The sequence below is a fragment of the Acomys minous genome (assembly GCF_964271855.1).
Source record: "Acomys minous genome assembly, chromosome: 8".
NCBI lineage: Eukaryota > Metazoa > Chordata > Mammalia > Rodentia > Muridae > Acomys > Acomys minous.
In genome coordinates this window covers 29,908,619-29,930,854 of record NC_140489.1, presented here as the reverse complement: position 1 = coordinate 29,930,854, position 22,236 = coordinate 29,908,619, and the positions used below count along the sequence as shown (strand labels likewise).

General features: G+C 51.3%; 1 protein-coding gene across 3 annotated transcripts in view; it reads left to right on the top strand.

Moving 5' to 3' along the window:
- Positions 1–19,525, top strand: part of ADCK1 (aarF domain containing kinase 1) — a 98,148-nt gene extending 78,623 nt beyond the window's left edge. For all 3 annotated transcript variants that reach the window (XM_084793200.1, XM_084793202.1, XM_084793201.1), the window contains exons 7-11: positions 3,197–3,313; positions 12,877–13,026; positions 14,352–14,549; positions 16,803–16,996; positions 18,814–19,525. In XM_084793200.1, the coding sequence (XP_084649326.1) occupies positions 3,197–3,313; positions 12,877–13,026; positions 14,352–14,549; positions 16,803–16,996; positions 18,814–18,985 (831 nt within the window). In that variant the 3' untranslated portion in view covers positions 18,986–19,525. The remainder of the gene's footprint in view (positions 1–3,196; positions 3,314–12,876; positions 13,027–14,351; positions 14,550–16,802; positions 16,997–18,813) is intronic.
- Positions 19,526–22,236: the final 2,711 nt, after the last annotated feature.

Below are 22,236 nucleotides of genomic sequence, written 5' to 3'. Positions count from 1 at the left end.
GCAGGGTGGAGACAGCCATGGCCTAAAGCCTGCATATCAAACTGTAATAGTTGGAAACATTTCTGAGTCACAGAGACACACAAGTTTGCATGAGTGTATTGCATTGATTCAGCTCTGAGATGGGTCAGGATCCTCATGAGTCACTGTGTGGCTGTCACAGGACAGCCGGTGTTTGACCAGCAGGTCAGCATCTGGTCCTGTGTGGGGCGCCTGTCCTCTCTCATGCCAGTGGTAAGTGAGGTGAGGCAGCTCCCTCTACAACCATCAACACCATCATACTGAGCGTGTGCTGGACTCAGAGACACTATGCATGTGTCCACAGCCAATACAGCATGGCCAGGCTCTGACTGCAGGAAGCTGTGGTACTAGACAAGTCACACATGGACAAAGTCAAGTTCAAAGTCAAGTTCAAGATCAGGCCCTACCATGAGGCCAAGGCTCGGAGCTTTTTATAGCCCGCATCTTGGGGTTGGGATGCTTTTGATGTGGAGCCTGGTGGAGCCTATATGGGGGCAATCCTGTATGATATAGACATGGGTCATGGTCCCATAGGCCAGAGGTGGTCCTCCTGGGGCCAGTGAGTACCCAGTGCCTCCCAGAGCTTGCTCTCTTTATTGCCACCTGCCAAGATTTGCCTCTCACTTTCCCCTTCCTGGATGGAGGAAGTAGATGGGCCGTGGTGAGACACGGTCATTCAGGGACTTGAGGGATGACAGCAGTTTGCTGTTTTGTGATTTTTGTGGCCACTTCTATGTGATAATCCATCCCACTTTCCAGCGCTCAGGAGTTGCTGAGGCCAAGGGCATGTGATTGTCAGACAGGAAGGGTCACATCACAGCAAACGAAGAAGGGAGGGAGGGAGGGCCCAACTTATCCCTGCCCCGCCCTGGAGCCCGGAGAGCCTGCCTCCTCCACACCTGGTGCTCTCCACATTGCCCAGTGGGTCCTGCTGGGGCTCTGGTCTGATGTTTACAGAGCCCCAAGGCCCACTGTCAAGCTCAGGTTTCCAAATCAATGTAAGAACTTAACTGAAGGTACCCAAGTAAAGTGCCTTTCCTCTGGAGACCAGGAACAGCTGTAATCACAGACATGGGCTTGTTTTGAGTTGACAAGTGTGTCTGAATCTTACATTTAAAACAACAGAGAGGTATAGTTTTCCTGATCAGCCTAGATTTCCAAATGGTGAAAACCCAGCTTAGGCTCACTGGGCTCTCAGCATAAGGGCATTGCTTGTGGTTAGCTCCACGCCCTGCAGGGCCCGGGTTAGGGTTAGCGGAGGAAGCCGAGGCATGAAGAGGCAAGAGAATGCTGGATGGTACAGCTCCGTCAGGAGAACTGGAAGTGTAGAGCTGGACTGCAGGGCTGCGCAGACCTGTCCTGAGGGGATGCGCCAGGGGAGGACTCATCTTGAGTTAGCTGCCCTTGGTTTTTCTCCTTAAGAAAAAAAAAGTTATCGCAATTTTGGAGGAATAGTATGCTGAAGGCCTCCTGGCCTTGGTGGTGCTTATGGTGTCACCTGCTTGTGTGGCATCCTGCAGCCTGTGGTGCTCTCTGACGCCTTGCTGCTCCTGAAGAACCTGTTCTCTTTTGCTTTAGTAGGAATGTGTCAGTTAGTTTATAATCTGTTTGCAAATAACTGAAAGCCCAATCCAACAGGGCTTTTTTGTTTGTTTGTTTTGTTTCACTTTGTTTTTGAGGCTTGCTCTGTAGACCGGGTCTGCCTCTGCCTCCCAAGTGCTGGGATTAAACTATGGCTATTTTGTTTTTCTTTTTCCTTTTTTAAAAATAATGGTTATGCTTAGGGCCAGAGGGATGACACAGTAGTTAAGAATACGCATTGTCCTTTCAGAGGACCTGGGGTTTGGTTCCCAGCACCCACATCAGGTGGCTTACAATTGCCTGTGGCTCCAGCTCCAGGGCCTGTGATGCCTCAGGCCACCTTGGCCACCTGCGCTCATGGGCACATAACCCCCTCACATGCACACAATTCACAAAATGTTTATTATCTTTATAAAGCAGGAAGGAGTGAGTGCAGTGGTTGCCTGCTGATGGAACTTGGTAGTGTGACAACATCAGAGCTGGCACCTCTGACTTTTTTTTTTTTTTAAACCCATTATGGCTGCACGATGATTGTTACTGTTCCAAGAATCACATTCACTTTCAGGGTGGGAGAGAAAATAAACCTTCCCTGCATCCTCTAGCAGACTGCCACTTACATTTGATTGGGCAGAACTGTATCACGTGACCACCTACTATGAGGCAGGCAGGGTAGGGGTTTTAGTTTCTCATGAGTGGGGAAGAGGAAGATGGGTAGTAGACATTGGGTTAAGAGCCAACATTGTCTGCCATAGGAGGCTTGTGGGAAACTAGCAGACAACAGAAATTATCCTCTGGTCCAAACTCAGTTCATTGCTTCAACAGATCTATTTCCCAGGTGCAAAAAAATGGTAGCAGGGTTAGGGCCAAGCAAGGGTCTGATGGAGGGAGAAACAGAAGGAAACAGCTCTTAGCACTGTTAGCTACGTGTGCAACATTGACATAGTGCCTGATGGAAACAACCTAAGGAATGAAAGATGTGTTCCAGCTTACATCTTCAGAGGGTTTCACTCCATCATGGTGGTGAAATCACTGTGGAGCTCGTGGCTGAGACGGAAATACTGGAGGCTCTTTGCATCATAGGGGCCCAGGACACAGAGAACTTCCAGATACAGGGCTAGGCTCCTGTACCAGAGGCCTACCTCTAGTGCGGCCTCCTTCCACCAGGCAGTTGCCAAACCTTTCAAAATAGTGCCACCAGCTGGGAATCAGGCCTTAAAGTGTGATGAGCCTGTGGTGCACGTTTCCAATTAAAGTCTTAACAATAGCGGCTTCCAGGTAGGACACATTTCTCTCCCAAGAACCCGCTTCTATTATAGTGTCTGGCTTACGGTAAGATGGAGTGGGGGATAGGGGTGGGGCATGAGAAGATTGGAAGGTGAGGGGCTTAGGGGGTGCAGTGGAAGACTGAAGAAGCTGCTCCCACCTTCGTGAGGGATTTGTGACTGGGTCCTGCTGTAAGGGCCACCTGGCTGCGGCATCTGCCTAGTGCTCACCCCAGCCCTCCTCTCTGCCAGTGTCTGGCTCCCTGCACTGTACTAGGGCCCAGTCCTGACCGCTGCCTCCTGACACTGACTTGACGCTCATTTTCCTCCTGAAGGTCCCCCAGATCCACTGGGAGCTGTCCACCAAGAGGGTGCTCCTGATGGAGTTTGTGGAGGGAGGGCAGGTCAACGACCGAGCCTACATGGAGAAGAACCAGATCGACGTGAACGAGGTGAGGTGGGGGCTAGTGCTGGGGACAGAGGGACAGAGCGTGGTTGGGGCTGCCTGGCTAGGCCTGTGCTCTGAGGCCTTAGAGCCTCTGCCCACTGCCTTTAAAAGAACTATGCATCCACCAGGGAGGGTTCTCCTAGGCTTCTCCATCTAGTGCTGGGCCTATAGTGGGAACAGGGACAAGCAAGCCTCCCTGAGCATGAGGTCGCTGCTGGCTTCTCTCCTCACAGCAGCTAATCCGTACAGCTGGGTAGTAGTGCTGAGTCAGGGACTTGCTCTCTCTGTCTCCATGGGGCCTGTTTATCAACTGCCACGCTGCCCTCCTGGGCCACCACTGCAGGACTCAAGCTGTACGACAGAGGGGACTGCAGCGGTCACCTGCATCCGTTTCACAGAGCAACGGAGAAGATGGAGCTGTCTTTACCTCCTGTTCCCCTGGTACCAGGGAAACCGGTTAGTGGCCCAGGTTCTGTGCCCCACCTTCTGCTTCTTGGTCATCCCAGGGCCCCTAGGAAAGAGAGAGTGGTACTTTTCCACCCACACCCATTGTTAATACAGTTGCTGTGTGTGCAGGGTCTGGGTATTCAGGGTGCCCAGGCCAGACACCATCAGCTAAGTCCTCAGGATTAGAACCAGGATTTAGAACCCAGATCCTTTCTCCTCCACCATCTCCACCTCCCTCCCACAGACTCATGTGGGTCAGCAGTAGAACTTGTAACCACTTGGATGATGGCCACATCAGTGACTGTGCCAGGAAGTAGGCAGAAGGAGGGCCGAATAGGCCCCTTCATTAGCCGCACACTGGCAACCCCCAACTGCTCCCTTTGCTTTTCAACTCCTAGGGCAGGTGCAGGGATGGTGCCTGGGTGGCTCATAGAGGCTGGCTACAGTGGGGGAACAGCTGGGCCCCACTGGGAGGTTACCTCTAGAGTCTCCCCAGAACGAAACAGAGCCTTTCTACCTGCTACTCAGGAGATCCAGCGTCTTTGCCCTGTCTTGTCACTGGCATCTCCTTCCAGTCTGGGGGCCCCACCTCTTTCCATCCATTTATTTCTCTGGATCCAGCAAGCTACGGCTGGAAGGGCTCATCAGAGGCGGTTCTGATATTTCAAGGCGAGTGTAAACCCAGAAACACGTGTGCTGATGGTTGTGGCTTGCTTGTGACTGAGCCAGCTGGAGGGCAGTGGACTCTGGATAGGGTGGGCTGTCTGACCTGGACCCACTTGTTCCTGCTACCACCTTTCCTATATGTGTGGGGGAAACCAATATCGAAACAGAGACCTTAGTGAACATCTGAGTCTTCAATGAAATAAACCAGCCTTACCCTTCTGGTTCTCAGTTTCCTTCGTGGAGGAGATGGACCAGCTGACCTCTAAGGGTCATTTCTGTTTGGATATTTTATAGACTAGTGACTCTGTGGCTTAGTGACCGCTGACTGGCTCAAGAGCTAGCTATTTCAAAACCATTAGGGGAGCGTGTATAGCTATGTAGATTCCTGGGAAGTACCCCAGGGTACACATGAGAGTCTGGGGTAGGAAGGCTTGCAGAGTCTCCAAGTGAGTGTGCAGCAGATATCACCCCAGTGGAAAGCCCTTAGGCTTTCAGTGCTCACGTCCTGCAGCACAGGTGGCCCCACCCGCCTCTGCTCACTTTCTAGGAGCCAGCAGCCTGCCAGGGCCCCTCTATTTATGTCCCTGAGCCTTGGCAGCATACATGTCCAGGGATCATATTGCTAGTAACTTTAGGTGCTGGTGACAGCGATTGTCACTGATCTCATTAAAAGCAAAGGTTGTGTGGGAGTCTTCCGAGGTAGACGGGGCTGCTTCTAGTTGTAGAAGGACTATTGATTGTAAGACCTTTATCGAAGGTTAATTGAATTGCAGGGAGTGTGTGGGAGTGTGTGGTGAAGACCCTGCCTGGGCTGAGGTCCGGCTTAATTGGCATGAAATTAACCCAGAGAAAGGTGGCTGAGTTGGTAGCACAGGGCAGCAGGGACAGATGCAGGAGACCTGTGGGCAGATAATCATGTGGCTATGAAGGCTGACTGGATTCAGGGGCCCTGGGGAGAGATACCAGCAAGGTACTTCCTTAGGGAGAGCCAGTTAGAAAAGAGGACCATAGTTACATGGTCTTGGATTCAGCCCTGGTTATCAGGATCCCCAGGTGGAGAGGAGGAGGAGGAGGAAGAGGAGGAAGAAGAGGAGGAGGAGGAGGAGGAGGAAGAGGAGGAGGATTGTGGAGTCTGTCCCGTCACTCTCCAGTGAACAAACTTCTGTTAGAGTGGGAATGGGTTTAGGACTTAGCGGAACCTTTGAAACCTTCTAGCTAATGCCTTCTTTTAGGAGCCGCAGAGATGGCAGGTACTGAGCCTCCTTGGAGCTGAGATCACAGGCACAGAGCACCTGTAGCTGGCTCAAGGCTCCTCAGCCTTTGCTCTGTCGCCATCTGTGCCCAGACCATGGCCCTGCTGTCTCATGTTACTTCTTCTGCTCTTCTTATGTTGAGGGCGTTGCCTTTTCTTTCCCTCTGAAGTCATTTTGGAAGGATTTGCAAGGGGGAGGAGCCTGTGGCTTTGTCCTCTGTGCAGCCGGAAGCCCTTGCTGGGTTTTCTTCTTGGAGTAGTTCCAAAATCCATTCCCGTCACTGTAGGAACAGTGAAGGATCTCAGAGTCACCTTTCCGCACGTGTTTTGAGTACCTACAGCGTGCAGGCACTACTTAGGTATGTTAGAATAGAAACATGGACCAGGCTAAGCATGGGGCTTCCAAGAGGCCTGGTGCTGGACAGGCTGTGCACCCGAGGTTGTCTGCTTCTGTCATTCATTGCTCTGGTGCCCTCTTGTTAAGGGCTAAGTACTTGAGATAGAAGTCCAAGTCCTTTCTGCTATGGGACAGATGCCACCATGTGAGCGTTATAAACAATAGGGCCATGTAAATACATGTTCTATAATTCATACTTCATGAGGGAATTACTCAAGGAGGCATCTCTTCCTCTCTTGAATCTTTGAGAACCTTTGTTGCCTTCTCGTCCCCTGTCTCTGGCCTACACAGTGAGTGTAGAGCTTTGGATGGAGTTGATCAGCATGCAGGGCCATCAATTCCCGAAAGGCCAGGCTGACGGCTTTTCCTCCCTTGATTACCTTTGTTTCTGTCACTACTCCATGTGGACAGAAGAGCATCTTCCTACTTTGGCTTAGCATCATTCCAATCTCCTGGCCCCCGGCTGGTATCCGAAGATGCCGAAGACCCGATTCCTTAAATCACTAGAGGAAAAACAGCCTTTTCTCTCTAACCCCCATCACTCTTGGGTGCTCATGGCTGTTAGCAGAGTCCTGGGGAGTCCCTGGGAATTTGTTTTCTCACAGCCCAGGTATTGATTGAGCCAAAGTAGTTTTCTGGAGTTGCTGTTTTTGGACTTTGGTGGCTCTGTCACTTGTCAGTTGTTCTTCTGTGGGCTTTCTATTCTTCTGGAATCCTTTTCCCCCTGTGTGCGGTAGACCATGGGTGGCTTACAGGGTCTTTTGACAACCGAAGCCCGGCACACTTGGCATGGTGCTGTTCCTGGTGTGTATGCTAAATACACAACGACATGGAAACTCCAGCTCTCTGATTCCCTTGGCGCCACCAGGACGGTGTTGCCAGAGGGCAGGGGGACATAGGGAGGGATGAATGTTTTCCCTGGCTTTTTACATTGACCCAAGCAAGGTGGAAGGGTGTGGAGTTGGTGTGGGTGAGTTGCCACCATAGAGAGGAGAGCAGACATCAGAATCCAACAGCAATTCCTTCCTCACACGTGTGTTCTGATGGTGATGACCCCTGGGACTCTTGCCTCCTCTGGATTTGAGGTTGCTTGCAGAGCGTCTCTGGTAGAGACATGAAGGCTCTTTTGCCTCACAGATGCTTGTGGCTGGCTCTCATGTAAAACCTGGTAAGGTCTAATTAAAGAAGTGGTATTGATGTTCTTTTTGTGATAAAATCCTTATGTCGTTAGAGAAGGAACCTGAGGACGAGTTGATTTTGGCCCACGGTTTCAAAAGGGTGCATCCATCATGGTGATTGGAGTGGCCCTGACTGGGGCCGTGACAGTGGTGGGTCTTCATGTGGTCAGTTCATAAAGCAGCAGTCTCAGCCGGAACCAGAGTTAGGTGTCATCTGAAATGGCCTACTTTCATCAGCCAGACCACACTTCAGAAACTCTCCATCACCTTCCAAATAATTGCCACAAGCTGAGGACCAAGTACCGAAAGCATCACTCTGTGTGTGTGAGTGTGTGTGTGTGTGTGTGTGTAGGAGGCTTTCCAAGTGCCACCATCAGATCTACTCCTTAGTTTCCTGTGACCCACTGGCACCTCTGCTCCTGTCCCCACTGCCACTGTGTGAGGCTGAGGGGTTCACAGTGGCTGGGTGGTCGGGGACATCATCTCACAGCTTGCTCACCCGAGATCACTGGGTACCACAAATGCATCGACCGCAGCGCCGGGCAGCTGGGGCCATCTGCAGACTCCAGATCCCAGTGTTTGCTTCTGGTGACAGGAGGAGGGTGATGGTGATATGTCCCAGGCAGCAGGCTGGTCTGTGCGGAGACAGATGCCACAACAGCAGCCTTGCCTTCCTCTCACAGACGCTGGCCTTGCTTTGGAGACACCCCTACCCAGGAACATACACAGTTTTCCTTGGGGTAGGAATGAATTAATTCACACAATTATAGACCAATTAAGCTACTTTCAGCCAATTCAGGCCTTGAGAAAAGTCCCAAAATAACTCCTTGATTTAAATATTATTTACCCAATTAATTCTTTACTCAGCCTTTTTATGGAGTCCTGGTTTTCCCCTCTTCCCTACTGTTAGAGAATAAAGGCGTTCGTAATTAGTGAAATCACGTATGAGCGGCACGGTCTCTTCACAAGGAACAATTCAGACTTCTCAGTGGCTTTTTAGTAAAGAACACTGTCCTGTGTGGGCTTAGAGGTGCCGACTGGGGGAGTCACCTAGCCTGGATTTTCTACTAATATCCTTCAGAAGGACACCTTACTGGATGCCAAGGTCCCTCAGAAGTTAGTGCCTAGGAGAGCTTCTCTGGAGGGGAGAGGCAGGTGGCCTGGCCATTGAGCACCTGTCCTCCAGAGTCAGGTCAATGTCTCTGACTGCTGAGCAAGTGATAAAGTTTCTTCCTGTCTTTGCATCCCTTTCCCTTGTCAACCCCCCCACCCCCCATCTCCAGTGGTTTCCTGCAGTGGATGGGTAGGTGTCTGGAGCAGGGCTTGGCCAGCCCTGGGCTACTTCATAAACGTGCTGCTGCCTACCATCGCGTTTATATCACAACGCTGTGAATAGGGCAAAGGCAGCATTGGGGACGTGGGCGTGTGCTCCTCCATGGAAGACGGAGCTAAAGTAATATGGAAATAGGAAGAGAGGGACTCTGGGATATATTGGCCTTACTTCTGGGATGTGATTGGCCCAGCGAAGGCCTGGGACTTCTCCAGGACCCTGAATGCCTGTGTAGGTAGGAAGCCCTGGATGCCCTGAGAAAGACTGATTCCCAGAGAGACTTGTCAGCCCAGTTTTGCAAGATGCAAAGAAAATCTACCTAAAACTAAGAAAGAAAATAGGCCTACAAGAGTGGCATGACCTTTCCAAGTCATTCTCAACACTTAACAGTCAACCAACACTGTGCCCCCCACCCCCAGGGTTCTGATATCGAGGGAAATGGACTTCTCTTTGTCTTTGTTATTAAGAATTATGAGCTCTGACTGAAGTCCTGCATCAGCCTGTAGCTCTTTCCAGTTGAGATGCAAATAGTTACTGCCCAGTAAAAAAGATAATCCCACAGCAGCGAATCTCACCCTTCTAATGCTGTCACCCTTTAATACAGTGCCTCAGGTTGTGCTGACCCAACCATAACATTATATTCATTGCTATTTCAGTTATAATTTTGATAGTGTTATTAATTATAATGTAAATATATGTGTTTTCTAATGGTCTTAGGTGAGTGAACCCTGTGAAAGGATTCTTTGACTCCCAAGGGGTCCTGATCCACAGGTTGAGAACTGTTTTTTGTTGTTGTTATTGATGTTGTGTGTTTTTTTTGTTTGTTTGTTTGCTTTTTGTTTTTTGAGACAGGGTTTCTCTGTGTAGCCTTGGCTGTCCTGGACTCGCTTTGTAGACCAGGCTGGACTCGAACTCACAGTGATCCGTCTGCCTCTGCCTCCCAGAGTGCTGGGACTACAGGCTTGCACCACCACGCCCAACTGTTGTTGGTTTTTTGTTTTTTTTTTTCCTTCTTAAGACCTTGTAGGACCACAAGCAGTTCACATTTCATCCAGGATTTCTCCTTTCTGTTGAAATGCTTTGAGTAAGTCCTAGCTTTCTCACAGTTGTTTTCGAAGCAGGTCTCCCATCGTTCCTGCTTCCCAGCTGTTGAGCCAGAAGCCTCGGACATGTCATTCTTTGTGTGTGTGTGTTTAGAACTCTGACAGTTATACTTAGTAGTAATAGGTGTGCATTTGTGTGTCTAACAGTGAGTGATGGCTTTCTCCTCGTAATGGTGTTTGACTTTGAATCATGGGGTTGCCCTGTGAGGGGGGGTCAGACAGATGGCTTTGGTCCCACATAACTGCTAATGGAGATCGAGGACCAGGGTGGCTTATCTCTCAGGCCACTTGTGCCCAAAGTGGCAACATCAAGATGGCTTCAGTGCTGAGCTCTTGGCCTCAGCCAGCTCCTGCTCCTTGCTCTGCTTCCTGCACCTGTTGGTCCTAGGTGACACTTGCTTGAACATCCAGAGCAGCTCCCAAGTAGGAAGGTCTCCAAGTGCCAGCGGGCTGGCAGATGATGAGCCGGTGTGCCTGTGTGCACATGCTCTCTCTGGTGGCTCCCCTCACGTATGTGGTAGTAGTCGGCATCTGCCCCATGGAAGATCAGCCCTCACCCGAGCCCCTATACCCCTGGGGGTCATCTTTCATTGTAGAAATAAGGGGCCCGGAGCGATTAACATCATGCCAGAAAGCTTAAGGGAGATCATACATCTCCCTGTGACAGGTTTGCCCAGACTAAATGAAATGTCACTTCTCCACATTTTGACTGGAACTCCGTCGGCTCAGTCTGGCTGTGCTGCTTATCTTGGGCTGATCAGGAGCCCTGATTGGACTTTATATGCGTCCTTGACAAATAGAAATGAATGATTACTTAATAAATGGAATCAGTTTGTCAGATACGGCCTTCTGAAGCGCAGCTCCGAGGAGCCTAACAAAAAGGGTTCTTGGTGGTACAGAGGCGTGAGAACTGGCTGACTTACCCATGACCTGGTTTGACTGAGGCCCATCTCCCAGGCAACAGAAAACTGTGGCCCTGGGACCCCTGCCATCTCAGCATGAGTCTGAGCTCTGACCTGGGTCAAAGTCCTGTTCCTAATGAGAATGTCAGAGCCCCAGGGTTTGTTTCACCTGACTGACTTCAGGAGTCAGGGTGCTGGGGTGTGGTAGGGCAGTTCCCTTCCCATCTTCGTCTCCACAGGAACCTGCGGTGGCTACCACAGAGGCAACCACACGAGGTCATTAGGTCCCTAACTCACTTCTGCAGCCACCCATGAGAGTTGCTATTTACTGAATGAATACAAGTAGACGCAGCTGGCTCAAGGCCTCAAGGCCTCAAGGGAAAGGTGCAGAAGTAGCTGTGAGCCATATAGAAGGGATGGCCAGGCAGCTGCGGTCAGACCTGCTTCGAACAAACGGTTCTGCCATGAGCTGCTTTAACCTCAAGGCTTTCAGTCTCTTGTCTGCAAAATGGGGCCGGGGTCATAATTGTAAGGCTGGCAGCTGTTGTTCAAATGCAGGATTATTCTTTTACTCAAGTCTTTTGTAGCCCAGGCTAGCCCTGGGCTTGTATCCCTTCCCATCTCACGTTCCCCAGTGCGGAAATTATAGGTCTATGCCACCACACTTGACCATTAGGTCATTGTTGATCTTTTAACTTGGTGCTGACTATAATAAATACTTGGGCCTTAGGGGAGACTGATAGGGCTAGGATAAACACTAGAGATGGGGAACATAGCATCTTAGAAGACTAGGGAGCCCCCACACATGGTGGGTGCAGACTCTTACTGTACCTGGCTGGTGCCCGTTACAAGCAAGTGCATGCATAATAGAGCCAGTCTATAGCACATCAATTACACCTCAATAAAGCCATTTAATAATAAAACAGAGCCAGTCTCTGCTGTCCTAGGAGTTTACGATAGTGAGCCAGATGGTCATTTGTCAAGTAATCACACTAGTGCTGTGAAAGGAAGAGCCCAATACCCTCTAGGAGTGTGTGCCGAGAGCATTCTTTTAGCCCTGGATAAGAAAGAGGAAGGCTTGGACCTAGACACAGGGGTGAGGGGTGGGTGATTGGGGGGGTGGCGGTGTGGGCTGGGGGTGGTGGCAGGAGAGCTTCTGGCAGCAGAGTGGAGGAATGGTTTGCACATAAACCCTGAGGCAGGAAGGCACAGAGATCATTGAAGGAGAGAAAGCGGATGTGGCCAAAGAGTGTGTGTGCGTGCCTGTGCGTGCGTGCGTGCATGTGTGCGTGTGTGCGTGCGTGTGTGTTAAGGTGAGAACAGGGAGAAAAGGCAAGACCTCACGTCACAGGACTTGTTGCATAGGCCTTACTGGTTGAGGAGTCTTAATCTTGCCGCCTCCTGCCCACGAGTTCCAGCCCTTCTTCACTGTTGTTCATTTGTTAGTGACTGTGAGGTTCAACTGAGGTTGGAAGGAATGCCAAGGACAGTTGGTGTCCTGGGGGGGGTCTTCCTTCTGGCTCAGTATCTCTTTGTCCCTTGGACATCCATCGACAGATCGTCTGGGGTCTCAGGTCTGGTTCTGCTCAGCAGCTGCTCCCAGGCAGGGACAAGGCTTTTAGCTTTAATAAAAAAAAAAAAAAAAAAAGTAGAGATAAGAAGGCTGCCTTGGCAGGGCGCGCAGAAGTGACAGGATGAGTTAAATGGCCTCTCCAGTGTCGTTTCTTCTTCACAGACATCATAAATCAGATTAGCATTGGGCTCTGGGGGATGGGGAGAAGGGAGCCTGGGCTCTGGGTCTGTCTAGGGCTGGCCTGGCAGCAGGGCAGCTCTGGAGGAGTGTCATTCCTGTTCCTGTTCCTTACCCTGCCCTGGCCTTCAAAGGAGTGGGTGGGATTGTTCCCACGACCCCACCCACCCTCACCTTTCGGAAAGAGGGAAGAGGGTTGGTAAGAGAGCAGGGAGGGGAGATGTGGGCCGAGCGGGCAGGGTAGTGTGGAAGGTGAAGACCCACAGCCACCAGGAAATGCAGAAGCAGACATTCTCCTCCCTTACTGCAGGAAATCACCTCAGGAGCACAGACAACACTGGAGGCTAGGTCTGTCCCGGCACGCCTGAGTTCCAGGTGGTTCTAATGTGTGGTTCGGTTGGAGCTGACCTTCTCCCTTAGGTGTGAGAATTGCGTCTCGTCTCATGCTACTCGGGCCCAATGGCTCCTGTCCTCTCCAGGAGAGAAGCTCCTAGTGTGAGTGTGGGTGGGGCAGAGCGCTCACTGGATCATGTCTCTTTCAGATCTCCTGCCACCTGGGCAAGATGTACAGTGAGATGATTTTTGTCAATGGCTTTGTGCACTGTGACCCCCACCCAGGCAACGTGCTGGTGCGGAAACGTCCTGACACAGGCAAGGCCGAGATAGTCCTCTTGGACCATGGGCTTTACCAGGTAGGAGGAAACACGCTCCTTCATGTGGGTCAGAGCCCACTGATACCCTCCGGAAGTCCTCTAGCTGGGAGGCAGGTGGCTGGGGAGAGTCACCGTCCCCTGGTTTATGTACAACACTATCCTAAGAGTTTCCTAAACCTCAGTGTCCCTGCAAAAAAGCCAAGTTGCTGAGGCCTCTTACTGCACTTGTGAGGAGCAGCGGGTAGGAAGAGTGTACCAGTGTGGCTGTGCCCTCCCAGGGGACCGAAGGCCACCTCAGGTGACAGCACATTTAGCCCCTAGTGTGGAAACCAGGATTGAGACTGTGGGGGGCTGGAGGCTCCAGACTTTGTCTTCTGGAAGTCCGCATCAAGGCCTGGTGTGAATAAGCCGCAACCCTGCACCGTAAAAGTGGGACATTCACTATTACCTTGGGGCCCTGGCTTGACTTCATTCCATGAGGTGGCGGTCCTGAAGACGTTCTTCATTCACCCCTGCTCCTTCCTCAGGCCTTGATACCACATCCCTAATTGCAGCTTCCTCTGACTGGCTTGGTAAATAGGGTGCTGGCCAGATTAGGTCAGCTGTTATTATGTGGAGCCCCAGTGACAGATAACCCAGACAGGACAGAAGTTCATTGGCTTGCTCACCTTCTAGTCCTGGGGATGGTGGGTGGAGCCCATGGGGCTTTGCTCCCTAGGACTCACAGGAGGTCACAGCAGAGGAGAGGGTTAGGAAATGAGTGGGAACTTTGCGGGAAGTGAGGTTTTTGCTTTATTCCATCAGTCAGCCCTGAGGTAGAGCACTGCCTCTGTTGGTGGGAGGCCAGGAAGGTAGCCTCTACCTGAAAAGGAGATGACAATATAGGTTTTGGAGGGCATTTAATCCCTGCCAGTTAGGACCAAAGCTTGCCAGGACAGGCGGAGTTCCGAATCAAGAAGTCTGCACTCCTAGTACTTGACACCACAAGAGGAAAATTCTATGCCACGTAACTTTGTTTCACGCACAACACTGTTAAACACACTGTATAAAGCTACCTTTAGGCCGTGTGTATAAAGCACGTAGGAAACAAATGAATTTCATGCTTAGATGCGTGATCCAGCCCCAAGATGTTATGTATATGCAAATCTGAGAAAGACAGACAGACCACGGCATTTACGGTGCCAGGATTTTCAGATTCATGATATGCAAGCTCAGTCAGCTTTCAACTTGGGCCCCTAGGAGTGGCAGAGTGTTGGGGGGAACTGTGCCCTCCTCTTCCCTGTGTGTAGTGCTTAGCACTAGTCTGGGGCTCAGGCCTTGGACCAAGAGAGACTGAGCTGCTGCCTGTGTTGCCCTGGCTACAGGTGCTCACGGAGGAGTTCCGCCTGGACTACTGCCACCTGTGGCAGTCTCTGATCTGGACCGACATGGAGAGGGTGAAACAGTACAGCCAGCGCCTAGGGGCTGCAGAGCTCTACCCGCTGTTTGCCTGTATGTTGACAGCCAGGTCCTGGGACTCAGTCAAGAGGGGCATCGGCCAAGCTCCAGTCACTGCCAGTGAGGTAGGTGACCCTCTCCCAGATGCAAGGATCAGGGCCTGGGGAACCCCTTCCAGGCCAGTGTCTAGGTTCATGATTGGTGGGCTGCGTCTCTGTAGGGCGGGTTCTGTGGAGCCACAGAAGATGAAGAAGTAGGAGGAGGGTAAAAGCTTGGGCGCTGGAGTGAGGAGGGCAGGGGAAGGCTAGCCTACTGTGTGCCCTGGGCCTTCTCCATCTGGGGTAGAGATAAGGCTTGTGGACTGAAAAATCCCAGACTCCAGTAGTTTGGAGCGATGCCACACTTCCTCCAGCACCTCCCAGGGGCGTAATATTCCCGCAGCTCCTACACTTATTCCGCCTACTGGGCACTGTGGCTGTGCCCGTGTCCTCTCTGGTTTCATGATGGGAGAGAGGAGAGCCTTCACTTCCTCTTCGTCTGCAAACAGCACTGTGCAAATGAAGCAGCCCCTTATCTTTTCCCACCTCCTTCATGGACTTAAACTGTCTACACAGGACACAGACTTTTGGGAGCTCCTGCTCCCTGTAGGCCTGTCCACTCCTGTTTGCCTGCCCAGGCTCACGGGAGTTGAGTTGCTTATTTCTCAGTGCTGAGCAGACTCCAGGCCTCACTGAGGCCTCTGCACACAGTAGGTAGAGATGAGGAAAGAGACACATTTGAAAAGCCCAGGCATTGCTTCCAGCACCTTCTCTTCTTGGTACTACGACCTTGAGTGTTCCCGCCACCCAAGGACCTGTAAGCTGCACCTCTAGCCAAGGAGGGATCCAGAGTCCGGAGGCAGAGACAGGCGGATCGCTGTGAGTTCAAGGCCAGCCTGGTCTACAAAGTGAGTCCAGGACAGCCAAGGCTACACAGAGAAACCCTGTCTTGAAAAATAAAACAAACAAACAAACAAACAAACAAACCAAAAACCAATGTCTTAAAGAGTCTCTCAACCACCAGTTACTATCTCTATTTTCCTTCAAGTGGACATGTTCTCCAGCAGGCCTGGTGGCAGTGCTGGGCACCTGCTATTCCAGGCTCTGCTGCCTTAAGTACATTCTAGAAGAGGGGCGACCTCGGGATGGTGGGAGCCGTGCTTTCTGTTTTACTGTCAGTGCTTGTAAAGTGCCTGCTCACGGTTCTTGGAGTCCATTCATTCAATAAACATTTGCTTTAGCTGGCCCCTGAGCGTGTGTCAAGGATCCTGCAGCCCAACAGCCAGTCAGGCCTTTGGTGTAATTTACACTTTGGTTGAGAGAGACAGACAGTAAACAACTGAACAAACAGGCAAGTGGGATAATTGCAGGTTCCTGGTACCTCGGAGGAAACAAGTAAAGCGATGCGAGGAAGCGGTTGGGAGCCTGGCTCAGAGACCTGGCGTAGCGGTTGACATTTGAGCTGAGGTGAGAAGGACGAGAAGGACTCCAGCCTTGGGAGTGCCCCATGGATGCACTCCTGGCACACTAAGCTCACCAAGGCCCAGAGCGAAAGCATTTGGTGTGGTCTAGAGGGTGGAAGGGCACAGAGAACGAATGCCACGCAGGGATTTATGTGCTGTGGGAAGAGGTCTGAACTCAACCCCCAGGAGGAAGCAAAGCCCTTGGCAGGCTTTGAGCAGGAGATGCTCAGACCTGTTGTTTTAAGGGGGCGGGGATTCTGTCAAGTGAGGTGCAGTGAGGAAGGGGGTAAGTGCTCAAAGCCTGAGAGAGAACACGATATCAGCAGCCTGGGGCTGGCAAGTAGCTCTCAGTTCTAAAGAGCATGACCCAAGGGGTCAGATAAACAAATCATTTTAACAAAGGAGAGGGGGCTGGCTGTTGGGCAGGCATCCACCATCAGGACCCAGGCAGTGGTAGAGCACAGGGGACCAGCAAATCTGATATGGTGCGAGGCTAGGGTGGGACTTGGGAGTTCTGCCCATGGACTGTATCGTGCTGGGCTTGGTTAGCTGGGAGAGCTTCTTACAGGCCTGGCTTGAAATTGGTGTCCAATCAAGAAGCCTTGGAGAGTCCTTGGCCCTTTCTCAGTGTACACTAGTGCTGCTTCCAGGGCTTGCCTGGGAGCCAGGTGGGGAACTCCCATCTGGGTGGTCAGGTCACAGGGCCCAGTCAGTGTTTTTCTTTTCTTTGGGGGTGCTCCACAGGGTGCCAAGGCAGCTGTTCTAGAAGCTCCCACTTGGAGCTTATTTGTATTCTCTTAGTCACAGGCTACCAACATTCCTGGCACCCCGCTCTTCATGTGTCATATACCAACCGTTCTCATGTCCCCTTGCTTAGGACTCAGAGATCCGCAATAATGCGGCCAGCTACCTGTCTGAGATCAACCAGCTCCTTAACCACGTGCCTCGTCAGATGCTGCTCATCCTGAAGACCAATGATCTACTGCGCAGCATTGAGACCGCCCTGGGCACCCGCTCCAGTGCCAGTTCCTTCCTCAACATGTCTCGGTGTTGTATCAGGGCACTGGCCGAGTGAGTATCCGTCCTCCTTGGCCATCTCCCAGTTCCAGGGACTGTCCCATGGCTTCTGCTTTCCCCACTATTCAGTCCTTAGGGCCCTATCTTGGCTTCTCAAGATCTAGTTTTCCCTTCAGGGAATCAGAGGGGAGTCAGCAGGCAGGTGCCTTGGGATAGTGTCTTTCGGTGACCCAGAATGCCTGTACTTTGCCAAAGGACAGCATCTGGGATCTCACCCTCCCAGTCCAGCTTTCCAGATGATTCTCGCCTTCTAAAAACTTGGAAGTTGTTTTTTTGAGCATCTCAACCCATCCAGGTATCTCCTGGACCTGTGGTCAGGAAGCCCCCAGTATGACCCTGTATCTATCTGGTCCTGGGATTTGGCTGCCAGGACCAGCCCAGGCAGTGAGGCCATTGCTCGTTATCCTGGAGATGTGGCTGTGACTTGGGAAGGTGTGCCATTAGATTATTAGGGTCACAGGTCTTTCTAGGTACCTTAGCATCATTGAGACAGTGATGATAAGGAGAACCGTGTTTCTTCAGCAAGCTCTGGGCTTCCATTTGAGTACTGTGAATGCTCTGGCAGAATGCTGTCACCTCCGGGGAGGAAACCTAGCTTGTGATTACATCCCAGCCTGTCCATCCTGGGGAAGGGATGGGTCATTCTGGGAAACTAACAGACTTGGCCATATAGATCATGTATTCACTAACAAATAGGAGCTTAGATTACAGCAGAATACTCCAACCAGTGAAGGGCAGGGTGTGAAGGCTAAGGAAGCCAAGTCCTAAGTAGTGAAAGGTCTCGGGTTTGGAGCTCAACGGGTTCTCTGAGGTAGATGACCATTTGGGGTAAGAGAAGATAAGCAGGTCAAGAATTGCATGGCGGGGACCCTAAGGAGAGCTCAGGCCTACATAGCAGAGCGGGAGCCGCTCCCTACAGTCTTCAGAGGAAGAGGCAGGTTTCATGCCACAGAGGCGACCAGTACCCCACAGGTCTGGACTACCTAGGCTGTCCTTGATTATCAGGCAGCAAGGGTTGGGGGATGCTACACTTGCGGAAAGGATATGTAACCATGAGGATATGAGGGAAGAGAGACACATTTAGTTGAGGGAAACCCATATGATGGAGGATGAGCCCTCTGACGTCTTGGGATCTGGTAACCTGGGTTTATAAACTTCCTTGGGGATACGAGAATTATGGAGCCTGAGAATCCTCTGGGATCCAGACACCTGAGGAGTCTGTCAGGTGTCTACAGGGTCACAGACAGGTTCCTGATGGGGGCGTGGCATTTCTTTGAAAGCAGCTGGGAGAAAGAGACTGCTATGGCTTGATTAGCTCCTGGCCCCAAACCCTAACATGAGACCATTATCACAAATCCCAGTTTTTACTGTGTCTTGTTTTTGGTACAGAGAGACTAAGCTGGGTTAATGTGTAAAGTGCTCAGCCTTTCCGCATCACCTGACCGCCAGAGGATTCGTATCCTCAGGAACTTTACAAAGGCCTTGACTATATTTGAGTCAGGGTGAGACGGGACTCTGGGGGTGGCACGTATTTACCGTACTTTTGGAAGAAGCCTCAGAGTGTTCTCCTGAGTGAGGGGACCAGAACCTTGATGCTTGTTGTTTACTGCTTTGAAAATCTTCTCTGGGGAGTCCCTCTTTGCCCTCATTGGACAGTGGTATGATGGGTAACCGAGTGCTCCCCAGGATCAGGGAGCTAGTCAAGTGGCCAGGCCACCTGCTGCCTTGTGTTTTTTTTTTTTCCTTCATGGTTCTAATTTTTTTTTCACCTGTTTCTTTTCTTTCCTCCCTCTCTCTCACCCCTCCTCTAGGCACAGGAAGAGGAGTGCCTGCTCATTCTTCAGGAGGACCCAGATATCCTTCAGCGAGGCCTTTAGCCTGTGGCAGATCAACCTTCACGAACTTCTGCTTCGAGTGAAGGGCTTGAGGCTAGCTTGCTGGGTGTCAGCGCTCCTGGGCTGGCTGACTCGGGCTCCATATTGAGTGTGACTGTCATTCCCCGTCCCATCCCAGTGTCTTTTCACGCCTCACTCTTTCCTTGTTGCTCTGACTACCCACTGGCCCATGTCTGCCTAGGGCGGTCTTCCATGGCACCACCAAGCTCTGCCATCAGATCCCCCTGCTGCAGTGTTGTCCTGGGGGCCCTGGAATGTACAGCAGAGTGAGGTTTGTTTGTTTGTTTGTTTGTTTTTAACTCTATGGAGGAGATAAAGCTCCCTCCCTCCCATCTCCTGTATGTGCCATTGGCTTGGTCATCCCTACTTTTATGGGATTGTCAGAAAGGATGGACCAACCCCATGTGCCACAGGGGCGTGTTTAGCTTGTAGGGAAATAAGTAGGTCTTGGAACTCACTAGAAAACAGACCTTGTGTTTTTGCCACATCACTCCCAAGGGTGTCTCGCCTCAGCGAGGAAGAGTGCATCTGAGAGTAACTGTGAAGCTGTGGGTTTGTGCTGTCATGGGGACACCTTCAGTGTTGTATGTATTGTGTTTCAATAAACCTTTTCAAGGTTGCAGGGACTGTCTCTTCTGACTCAGTGACTCCATTTGGACTTTCAGTTGCTCTTGGTAGCCACTTCCTTGGGAAACCCCTAGGTTTCGCAGGGACGCCTAGGAGAGCAAAGCCTGGCTTGGTTATAGAGTTTATTTACTAGGTTGGGCGCAAATCCACATGGCTCGCAGTGGACCTGAACGCCACATACCCTGGGGCCTTGTCCCCATGAGCCATGGAGGCTGTAAGCCCCCTGCTGTCACAAGGGTCACATCCTGCTTCATGGAAGCTTCTGCTGCCTTCTACATCCCAGACTTTGGTTGGAGGCATTAAGAAGCCGTAATCTTGAACTAGAGGTGGGCTCCCACTTGTTACCTGTGACTGGGGCATCTGCCTCCTTCAGCTGGTTAGGTCCTGGCTTGCTCTGGTTCTCAGTCAGTGACCTGAGTCTTGGGTCTAGGGTTGTACTAGGTCCTTCCTGGTCTTTGGAGACATCAACCTTCCTGATAAAACCATAGCACTATGGCTGTGTCCACCCTGATATATCCACGTCACCTGTTCAAATCCTGTTTCTAATCTATTGCCTGGGCAGCATTCACCTCTCCCAGATCCATCATCTGCTCCTGTGTCACCAGGGTCTCTGGGTCCCTGAGACTCACATATGGCAGGCCCCGCCTCTGTGATCACACATGCTTGCAGGTGGGTAACTATCCTAAATCTAAGCCTTAATTCTCTTCTCTGTGGTAACGAGACAACAATTAGACTTTCTAGTGATCAGAGACTATTTGCAGTCTTTTACCTTCTGAAAGAATTAATTGTTCTTGGTGTTCTTGGTGTACCCTGGAACCCAGGGGGGTAATTCACAAGCTCTGTTATTAATCATGAAGATCCATGCTGCGTATTCTATTTTATGGTGTCTTTTAAGCCAGTGAAGTAAATATAAATGTCCTTTCTGTTCAAGATAATGGTCACTTGCTTTTCATTTTGGATGTAATGGTTGGCTTACTCTGGGATTTAAAAACATGTTGCCTGTAGGCCCAACATCCAAAACAGTCTCCAGGGATAGGAGATATGAAAGCAGGGTTGGGACCCAGGGCAGCTTGAAAATCTAAGAGTAGTCTGGGACTTATGAGTAACTTTCCACAGTGCTGTAGATGAGGACTATGCCTGCCCCGAGAGTTGTCTTGTGTGCCTTAGCTGGGTTAGGGTTAGGATAGGGCTAGGGTTAGAATAGGGTTAGAGTTAGGGTTAGGATAGGGTTAGGACTAGGGTTAGGGTTAGAGTTAGGGCTAGGGTTAGGGTTAGTTAGGGTTAGGATAGGGTTAGGCTTAGGATAATGTTAGGGTTTGAGTTAAGGGTTAGGATAGGGTTTTAATTAGGGTTAGGGCTAGGGCTAGGGCTATGGTTAGGGTTAGCATTAGTATTAGGGTTGAGGGGTGATGCCTCTTAAGTACCCAGTACATGGGTATCCTGGCCTTTAGTTAGTTCATGCAGATTTTGGTATTCTTGGCCAGCTTTATGGTTCTCAGGGAGGTCAAACTTGGTTTGAGAAGCTGTGTACGCACCAGCTCGCTCACCTGAGGGGCTGCGAGGATGGCCTCGTTCATTCACATCAGCAGTGTATGTTCTCCACAGCAGGATCAGAGCTGCTCAGCCTCTGCGTTGCAGACTGTAGAGGCTTCTTGCCACCTCACAGAGCTACCCTGGAAAGACAGAGCTGCTCTCAGAGGTCCCCAAGCAGATTCTGGGTAGCGGGGCTGATGGGAGGTTTGTAGCAGCAGTGTGGACACCTGTGGCAAGAGTGATGACAGCAGTAGGTGTGGCTGGAGCAGGAGATGGTGACCTGTAAGTTCAGAACAGGCAGGATGAATAAAACCAGAGTAAGGTGCATTCCTGACAGTGGGGACATGGGGCACATTGGCTGCATGGGAAGGTCCATATTCAACAGGAGACCTTGAACACCAGGTGACCTGGTGCTACTGGTCCCTCTTTGTGAACTACGAGAGGCCCCATACAGCCATGCAGCCTCTGCTGTCCCCTCCCCACACTTTCCTCTTTTTCTGTTTCCCTTTGTTCCTTTCCCCCTCCTTCTCCTTTGCCCTACTCCATGAAGCAAAGCCTGGAGGGTCAGGCTGTCTTTATGTGATGGAAGCTGGGCTCAGCCCTGAGAAGAATCAGCGGGAGCCCTGGGCTGGGCTGCCACTGCTGTTTTCCAGGGTCACTGCCTTCTGGTCAGGCCTGGCTGCTCCTGGAGATGCCATGGCAGCCCAGCACCAGCCTGCTTCCCATCTGTGTCAGGTGGCTGTCACTGGCCAAGACTCGGGGATCCTGAGGCACCTCCCCCCAACTCTGCTTGTTCCTAGGTGCAGAGTTCTGACTTTCCTTCCCATTCCGCCCCCCACCCCACCCCTTCTGGGGAAGCATCAGGTTGCTGAGACCAGCATAGTGGTGGGTGTTCAGGACCCCTGCCTCTGCCCCTGAGCGCTGCCTTTTCAGCTCCCCACGCCCCCGCCGTTCCATCCCTGCACCAGGCATGATTTTTCTAGAGATTTTCCTGTGTAAGCCAGCCCCGTGGGGTCCTATTAAATCCTGAATTTTGCCTCTGTGAGCCTGGGTGGGGCCCAAGACACTGAATTGATAATCAGCCTCCAGGGGATTGTAATCTTGCTGAACTACACTGCTTGCTGAATTACCAGGGACCATACTGAGTTGTAAGGGTAGAGTTGTGGTTGTGGGGGTGTG